The sequence below is a fragment of the Xenia sp. Carnegie-2017 genome, unplaced genomic scaffold (assembly GCF_021976095.1).
Source record: "Xenia sp. Carnegie-2017 unplaced genomic scaffold, XeniaSp_v1 HiC_scaffold_22, whole genome shotgun sequence".
Lineage (NCBI taxonomy): Eukaryota > Metazoa > Cnidaria > Anthozoa > Malacalcyonacea > Xeniidae > Xenia > Xenia sp. Carnegie-2017.
Window position 1 is genome coordinate 15,794,084 of NW_025813485.1, and position 9,143 is coordinate 15,803,226.

General features: G+C 32.0%; 2 protein-coding genes across 2 annotated transcripts; both read left to right on the forward strand.

Annotated features, from left to right (window-relative positions):
* The first annotated feature begins 56 nt into the window (after positions 1–56).
* LOC124445900 (arfaptin-1-like) lies at positions 57–2,169 on the forward strand. The gene is made up of 3 exons (XM_046996684.1): positions 57–256; positions 828–1,531; positions 1,672–2,169. The coding sequence occupies exons 1-3, from the start codon at positions 79–81 to the stop codon at positions 1,822–1,824; spliced, it is 1,035 nt and encodes a 344-aa protein (XP_046852640.1). The 5' UTR covers positions 57–78; the 3' UTR covers positions 1,825–2,169.
* Positions 2,170–2,262: 93 nt separating this feature from the next.
* LOC124445899 (neprilysin-4-like) lies at positions 2,263–8,696 on the forward strand. Its single transcript, XM_046996683.1, has 17 exons — positions 2,263–3,061; positions 3,131–3,184; positions 3,274–3,390; positions 3,554–3,634; positions 3,757–3,884; positions 4,304–4,526; positions 4,599–4,697; positions 4,779–4,856; positions 5,212–5,315; positions 5,556–5,614; positions 5,707–5,761; positions 6,143–6,210; positions 6,729–6,859; positions 6,933–6,998; positions 7,661–7,756; positions 7,831–7,907; positions 7,996–8,696. The coding sequence occupies exons 1-17, from the start codon at positions 2,381–2,383 to the stop codon at positions 8,093–8,095; spliced, it is 2,217 nt and encodes a 738-aa protein (XP_046852639.1). The 5' UTR covers positions 2,263–2,380; the 3' UTR covers positions 8,096–8,696.
* Positions 8,697–9,143: the final 447 nt, after the last annotated feature.

Below are 9,143 nucleotides of genomic sequence, written 5' to 3' on the forward strand. Positions count from 1 at the left end.
TTATTGCGTTGCTTTTGGCACATGACGTCATAGGTTCCCGTATATGATGACGTCGTCGTTCATCAAATAAGGTATAGTATGGCTTCAGTGGAGCAACAGGGTGTAAATGACAATAATTTTATTAGAGAAACTGCTTTAAATGGCGACTATTCTCAAACTACGGCCACTATAGATTTGTCTGATAATTCTTCTTTCACTAGAATGGAGGATATGTTAAGAGTTGCTACGGATTTACAAAATAATTCAACGCATTCAAGTATGTATAAATTTTCAAGTTCAACGTTTTCTAAGAGCTTTTAAAATACCATTATTCCAATAACGTTGTTGTATTTTCTTACACCTATAAACATCACTTTATAAGAAGTCGGACGTATGATACGATTGTTTTCCATTACGAAAAGGAGAGCTATTTTCGGCTGATAACTATATCAAAACAATATAATTTGAAATCGCTCGAATTAAAAATGCATTGTTGATTATAGAAATCACATGTGGAGATATAGAAAGTTGCAATGTTTTTATTTTTTTAACATGTGTAATTCCGTATGCTATTTACCAATTACTTTGCTAAAGACATGGCATTTACAATCTACCGAAAAATTCTGATTACCGTAGTTTTGGTTTATCACTGTTGTATTTGCAATTGATTTACATTTTTTTCATTGTTTTCTAATCAAAGATCGCAAATTGTAAATTGCCAGTTGTATCTTTATGACTTTATGTCGTTCATAGCATAGATCTACGTTTAGTATTCAGTTTCTTGCTGAATAGAGTAGGACTTTGTTATTGGTATAATCTTCATTTGTTCTTGATTTGTCATTGTTTAGATTCCCCACAAAGTAATCGAAATGAAAGTTTGCCCTCTGGAAGTAGTAATAATGTTATGGTTGAAAACAAAGGCACTTCTCTAGTGCAACCTAATACATCAGCAAGAATGGAGAATCTTAAGAAATGGAGTATATCAACATATAAATGTACAAGACAAGTCCTGTCGGAAAAGTTTGGTAAGGGATCAAAGACAGTTGACGAAGAATTGGAAAGCCAGGTTGCTGTTCTTAAAGATACGCAAAAAAAATATATGAGTCTTTTACGTGTTGCAAAGCAGCTTACACAACAATTTTCTGTTGTGTTGGGGACGCAACGTAGCTTGGGTGATGTTTTTAGTGAGTTAGGTCTAAAAACACCTGAATTGCATGATGAATTTAATTACAATGCAGAAACTCAAAAGACTGTGGCTCGTAATGGAGAAACTCTTCTTGCTGCAATGGAATTCTTCACAGCCAGTTTGCAAACACTTTGTTCAAAAACATTTGAAGATACCATGGTTACAGTTAAGGCATATGATGCAGCTCGACTTGAGTATGATGCATATAGGTCGGACCATCAATATTATTCTCAAACAACACCAACGTCATCTGCGGCAACATTTAAAGCAGAGGAAGCAAAGAAAGTTTATGAGAAACAGAAAGAAAAATTTGAGAGAATAAGAAGTGACCTGACAATCAAGTTGAAATTTCTTGAAGAAAATAAGGTTTGCTGCTTGTAACCAACCGTTTCTTTTTGATACAAGTATACAAAATTCCAATTAAAAGTGCAAAGTTTCCAAAATCTGTGAATGCATATATTATATGTTATAACCAAATTTCGTAAATGAATCATATTTTTTTTCAGATAAAAGTTATGCAAAGACAACTTTTACTATTCCATAATGCAAGTGCAGCATATTTCTCTGGAAATAAACAAGCTCTTGAAAACACAATGAAAGAATTTCATGTGAAAATGTCAAGCAAAGAAAATCCTCCATCCTTTATTGAGAAAAAATAACTTAAACCAGTAAACCTGGAACATTTGTCTTAACATAAACCAATGTGTTTAGTAGTATGGAGTCTATCTTTGATGATACTTTGGTGGTAATGTTCATTTTGAAATTTTCTTTCCATAAAATATATTTCTTTCTTTCTCATTTCCTATTTTAAGCATTGTTTTTCTGTATGTTTAACTGTAAAAGATAGTAAATATATTAAACTATGTGTTGCAAGATGTGTTATGTGCTAAAATTTATATAAAATCTTAAAAATGTAATGTTTATTATACATTCGTTAAAATTGTTATATATCTCAGTACAAATGAAGCTCTTAACATGACAACATTCTTTGATGGCTAACATAACAGGTGTTTTATTTTGATTTTTACGCACTGTTTGATTTTAGCTTTTCTCATTGAGAATTTTTTCTTCATCTTGAAATATTACAGTAATTTCTTTAAGATTATGTTCCAATTTTGTCACTGTAACTTGTTCTATAGAAAGGTTATTTTATCTGTCTGGGGCTACATTTTATCTAACCTGTCTGGGGCTACATTGAAATAAAGAAGAATAAAAATGTCTGCTCCAAGAGCGGCCTGTGTTGTTCCTGTTCTCACGACGTTTGCTGCTATGGCTCTTCTGTTCTACGTCGCCGGAAGAAATTATTATGATTTGTATACAGAAAGATTGACTGATGTGAATACCACTAGCAAACGTCGTCAATTAACTCATAAAATGTCTGTTGACAAATTAAATTCCCGAATATGTCTGACTTCAGAGTGCTTACAAGTAGTCAAACATATTCGTAATTCACTTGACATGAAAGTGAAACCATGTCATGATTTTTATCGCTTTGCTTGCGGTAACTGGAAAAGACATAATCATTTTCCAAACTCTTACAACGAATATAACACGTTTTCGAAATTGTCTCGTCATATCGAGAGACAGTTAAAAGGGTTATTAGAAGATAATTTTGATGTTAACGCAAGATCAATCGAAGTAGAATCTGTTAATAAAGCAAGAAATTTTTATAAATCCTGTATGAATGTTGAAGAAATTGAAAGACTTGGAGCTTTGCCTATGCTAAATTTTATCGAAAGTATAGGTTCATGGGCACTTGCTGGTCAATGGAAGGCCTCAAGATGGAATGTTTTTAAAGTTTTAAAACACATTCAAAAGTTATACTATCCTGCATCACCATTTTTTTCTGTTGAAGTTACAAATGATCACTTGAATTCAAGAAAACATCTCATTAAGGTTTGACATAAATACGGACAAATACTTTTTGTGGCGATGTCTTTTTTATTTTTCTTATTATATATATAGATCGAACAATCTGGACTTAGTTTACAAAGAGAGATATACTTTAAGCACCCCGAGGTGAGATGTGGTTAATTGAAAATAAAGCATTTTTTGAAAATAATTATGATGTAAAGTTTAACAGACATAGGTTTTGTTTTACACACTAGATGGTGAGAATTTACCAGAAATATATGTCAAAAGTGGCCGTTCTTCTTGGAGCCAAGCCTAAAGATGCCGAACAACATATGAAGGAAGTCATAGACTTTGAAACAAACCTTGCTCGAGTTAGTAGGAGTGAATAAGATGAGTAATTTACGATTTTGTTGTTTTGTGTAAGCACAGTTAACCATATTTCTATGACAATTGACCAACAGTAGACACCCCACTATCACTTAGTTACGCTATTTCATGTAATATAAATCATTTTGACATTTTCCATATATATAGGTTACAGCATCTGCTGAAGATAAAGCTCAAGGTTTGTATAGAAGAATGACAATCCAGGAACTCTGCCGTCGAGTACCTGAGGTAATTTTTATCGTACAGTAACTAATAAAAATCAACGTTTTCCCCCTGTAAACATGCAAATACAACCTTTTAGTGAGTGCAAACTTTTAATGAGGAAAATCTTATATAATCATTACATATAGTTTGACTGGTTCAGTCATTTGAAGTACATCTTTCCTGAAGCCCACATAAAGAAAAGAGATGTTGTTTTAGTGACATCACCTAAATATCTTCGTAAAGTAATATGGCTACTTAAAAATACCCACAAAAGGTAAGTGTAAGAACATACATGTTATTTAAAGGGGAGATGTGGTCAGAGAATGGTGAAAAGAACATGTTTTTTAGTGTAATATAGTTTTATATAGACGTGATTTGCACAATCTTTGCAGTTTACAACAGAGTAAAGATCGTCTCTCAGTAAGATATTTTAAATGAGTTGATTATGAAAAACCTACTAGATTAAATGCCAAAAGACAGTATTCTAAAACAAGTCGTTTGAACAACTCGTACAAAAAATAAACGGATATAAACTGTAATTGGTGCAATACATCAAGCTTACTTCTGGTGAATCTTATTCGTTTATTGTGGAACTAATCTATTTTCAATGTGAACGTAACTTTTTTAATCATTGTTTTCTGTCAACAAAATGCTCGAATGCGTTTTTCAAGTACATTTTTCTAATCCAATCAGGTTGCTTTCTAACTATATCACGTGGCAAATGATTAGAGAAAAGATTGGTCTGCTTTCCAAGCCATTCAGACAAGCTCGTTCTGACTTCAATGAAAATATTACTGGAGTGAAAGACAATGAGGATCGTTGGAGGATATGTACTAGTATCACCAATGACAATATGGGTGTTCCCATTGGCAGTTTGTTTATTAGGAAATATTTTGATGATAAAATTGTCAACTCGGTAAGCAGTCATGTTTTTTTTACAACACATGAATTAATTCATTCTACAAATATTAAGTAATTATTTTTTTAGACATTAAACATGATACAAAAAATATTGGACGCATTCAAGCAAAAAGTCACCAATCATAAATGGATTGACAACACAACAACAGCAGGAATACTTGATAAGGTGCACGATTAAAGAAATTTCCTTCAATTACTATGAAAATCCATGTAAATTATACATGACATGATATTTATCCTTCAACAGGCAAACGCTATTAATAGTAAAGTTGGTTATGCTCCTTACGTAGCAAATCCCAAGTCTCTTAGAAAACGATTTCAAAATGTGAGTAAATTATGGAGCGAATACATTAACAATCTGTGAGTAAATTATGCAGCGAATACATTAACAACCTGTGAGTAAATTATGCAGCGAATACGTTAACATTTTTGCACTGACCGTTATAAAACATAAAATAAGTAAATTACTATCTGGAAGATTTACATAACGTACATCCTTTATCTGTGGAAGATTATTACATAAATAGATAGTAGTCAGTGATGAATATGAGGCAAAATCACTTACGCACCTTTACGATTGTTCATTTGTTCCTGAAGTGACGAATGCTGGTAGCCTCTGATATTACTGTTCTTTATTGTTTTATTTAAATATATTCCTAAGATGATATGTTTTTATTCAGCTCGAAGTGGATACAACTCGGTTCTTTTGGAATAATGTCAATGTTGACAAATGGATCAGACGACGTCTATTTGCAAAATTGAGAAAAATTGTCGATCCAGAAAAGTTTGTAAATAAAAGCAGTTTACTTGTTCATTATTATCGAGAGAGTTTATACAAAGTATTTTTTCTGGAACATGGAAAGATGAGTTTTTTGAACTAATAGGAAATAATGAGCTGTTTTCTAAATCCAGTAAAGATTTGTTTTCAGGACTTAAAAAAGAGCTAGAAGGAGTGATCATTAAAATAGTGGTAATCGCATGTTCGATCTTTCAAGCCTTGTGATTGGTTTCACTCACTTTATAGATGGCCAATGTTTCCGCAGACAATCAACGCTATGTACCAGTTCTATGAAAACGAAATAGGTGAGACGTTTATACTTTTATGCATAACTGATCGTGTCATTGATATTCATGTAAATACTTCTTTCTTGATTTTTATAAAATTGTGTTTTAAGTTATTCCGGCAGGAATTTTAAGACCACCATTTTATTACAATGGAAATGTTCCAAGGTTTGTACATAAAATATACAGATGACTTAGCTATAGTAGTAACAAGAAAATTTTATTTCACAAAAATATAATTTGATTACTTCAAATGGAGATATTATTAAAATGTCTAAATGTTTTGCGCACGAAACGAGCTATTTTCCTTTTAATCAACACAGTATTTATGTATTCATGTCTGTTTAATGTTCAAAATATTTTTTCTATACCTACATCATTTATATGTTACAAAATTATGCATGAAGAAAAAACAATTATTGTTGCAAAAAAAACTATCAATTTCAAAATTTGATACGATCTCCTCCAAAAGTCTCTTCTGACTTTATAAAAAGTTTTATTTTCCCATATAACATAAAATATAATGTTTTTATAATGGTGTTGCTGTAGATCTTTGACTTACGGAGCGATCGGCACTATAATTGGTCATGAACTAACACATGGTTTTGATAACACTGGTACGCAACTGAATATTTTTCCAACCTTTATTTTAGGTATCTCATATAGTTTCAAAGCCGTTATAAATGTTCCACTTACGAAACAAACTTTAATAGTCGCTTCTTTCTTTTAATTTTGAAAAGTTCATGTGCTAATATTAATGGTTTCTCCTCAACCTCAACCCCTTAAGCTTTCTTTTTCTCCACCACGTGCACCCTCTTTAGTTTGTTTTTCCTTCACTCTCCCCCTTCAGCTATAGTTCTATGGATACATAATACGTTCTAAGATTATTAAAACAGGAAATGTCAAAGACTTCTTGTTTAGACGACAAACTTTTTTTTCTTCATAATCGGTAGACCCGATTTTCGCAAAACGTGTAAACAAACAAAGGGATGGTGCCAGAACTTGTAGTAATCTTATTTTGTAAAACATAATCCCTCATTAAGCATTATTTTGTTTTATCAAAGTAACAACAACAAAAACATTAGCAAGAGCATTTACTAATTATGGATGTTACGGTATCAACTTCGTTAATCAGGTCGACGTTTCGATAAAAACGGAAATATAATAGGCGAATGGTGGAAACCATCAACCATAAAAGAATTTAATGAAAGAGCGAAGTGTATAGAAAAGCAATATTCAAAATACAAAATACAAAACAAATATCCAGTGAGTTAAATTGTTGCTTGGTTTGTGTCACTGTACGACAACTAACTTTTGTATATTTTTCATATTTTTCTAGTTGAATGGCAAAGTAACTTTGGGTGAAAATATTGCAGATAATGGTGGAACAAAGTTATCTTATTATGTAAGTTAAAACGTTATTCTGGCCAAATCTACTAAATTAAGATAAAAAGTCATTGTTAAATTTTAAGTTGATTGTTCTGAGGTGTTTCAAAACATGACGTACATTTGCTATTTTCTTATCAATCACCTCCCACTGAGAACAGACGTCATCATCTACAAATTTTACAATGAATTTATGGTGATGATTCGTATTATCCTGAAGATAAATACAAATTATTTTATAAGGGCATTTTCCGTCTCAAATATGTTGTGATATGACAGTCTGTAGTTCAATTTACGATAATAGGTTTAGGTCTCCGCGAGCTTCACTCTTCAGCGAGTCTTTTTACGCTACAAAACATAATCAAAACGGATATACTCTTCCGGATATTAAAGCACTTGGTAAAATTCTGTGCATCTATCATTGAGAATTGAAAAATACTTCAAATGTTGAAAGATGAAAATCAGGAAATGTTGAGAAGGAATTTATCGAAGGATAGATCTTAATTTGCCTTGACCGCATTTTTCTTTTTAAATTACAACAAATGTAGGGTTAATGAAACATGAAATTCCACTTATTCAATAAAGAGGTGATTCCTCAAAAGCAAAATAAATTTGCTGCACATTTTCTAAACTTCATAATTTATAACATTTTATTTACTTTTCGATTGTTTATATTTTAAGGCTTATAAAAATTGGTTGAAAGAAAACGGAGGAGAAATGTTACTTCCTGGATTGCCTTTCACCAATGAACAATTGTTTTTCATTGGTTATGCTCAGGTTCACCAACTTAAAACTTGTAATATGCGGGTATTGAAGATGGTTAATCATAGTTTGGATGTTTATTTTATTAGGAGTATTGTGGTATAAGCAATACAAAAGCTGAATACATATCAAGCTTAAATGAAGTACATGCACCACCCCAGTTTAGGTTGGTTTGTTTTTTCCCGTTGCAAATTTATAATAATTTGTCTTTTGTTTTAGTTCATTCGCCAACTTAGTTCATATTTTATTTTCAGGGTGATAGGAACACTGTCAAATTTTTTGGCATTTTCGAAAGCATTCAATTGTAGAAGTGGATCGCCGATGAATCCAAAGAAAAAATGCGAAGTTTGGTGAAAAGTAACGGCATATAGTATATCATTCGTTTTGACTTTTTGTAAAAACTGGTTTTAATGGTGTTATTTTTTATGTTTCATGCCTTGAGTTTTTCATACGGAAATTCACATTTTTCATTTTTTTTGAAAAGCTATGTGACCGACCTAAATGCGAATTTTACCAACTTAAAAAACAATTTTTATGACCATATGAAGAGATATGTCTGAATTTTAATGACACGGACAAGACTTCAAGCAAATCATCTTTTCTAGGGGTCTGGGGGTGGAAAAATTATAAATAAAAATAAGATTTTCTGTGGTGGGTTGAACGGGGAACCCATAGCCACCTATAGCTCACTGCAATAGCGTTGAACCTCTGCTCCGTGGTCCCTGCAAGAACTATTGAGGCGAACATCTGTTCAAAACAGCTGTGTAAAATAGTTCTCTTTGTGCTGTCAAAAATAACATACGCTTTAAATAATCTTCCTGTCCAATACACCCTTCCATTACGTTGTATATATACATATTTGATATAAAATGCTTCCTTTAGTTATAGTTAATGCCTAATGTCTTACATTATAAACATTGCTACTAACGTTAATAAAGTCAGTCTCGAACTGGTACGCTACACTATGATAGAGACACAGCCCACTGTACAACTTACATAAGACGAATAAAATGCCGCGTTACATGACTTATGCCATAACACGTGTCGCGGGCTCACACTATAACAACAAGTCAAGTTCACACTTTTTAAAAAAAAGCCAAAAAGTCACTGTTCCAAATTCAAGACGAAGCAAATGTCCTAGTCATTTTTTATGGAGAGAACTGCATTAGTTCAAACTTCAAGGTAAAGAAATAAGAACCATATTAAAATACAAATTTAAATTGGTTATTGGTGCAATAGTAAACATAGATAATGTGGTTTCACCAAATTGTAAAAATTAAAAATGGCGCCAAATTCAAATTTCTGTCAAATTTACTTACAATGAAAACCCTCTCGTTTTTCTAAGACGTTTAGAAATTTAGAGAAATCAACGACGAATAGTGAGATTTCTTGCTTTGAATAA

Coding starts and splice junctions, on each gene's coding strand:
- LOC124445899 (XM_046996683.1), top strand. CDS start 2,381: ATGTCTGCTCCAAGAGCGGCCTGTGTTGTTCCTGTTCTCACGACGTTT. Junction 4,527..4,598: donor ATGATAAAATTGTCAACTCG/GTAAGCAGTCAT, acceptor TTATTTTTTTAG/ACATTAAACATGATACAAAA. Junction 5,762..6,142: donor TACAATGGAAATGTTCCAAG/GTTTGTACATAA, acceptor GTGTTGCTGTAG/ATCTTTGACTTACGGAGCGA.
- LOC124445900 (XM_046996684.1), top strand. CDS start 79: ATGGCTTCAGTGGAGCAACAGGGTGTAAATGACAATAATTTTATTAGA. Junction 257..827: donor AAATAATTCAACGCATTCAA/GTATGTATAAAT, acceptor GTCATTGTTTAG/ATTCCCCACAAAGTAATCGA. Junction 1,532..1,671: donor AATTTCTTGAAGAAAATAAG/GTTTGCTGCTTG, acceptor ATTTTTTTTCAG/ATAAAAGTTATGCAAAGACA.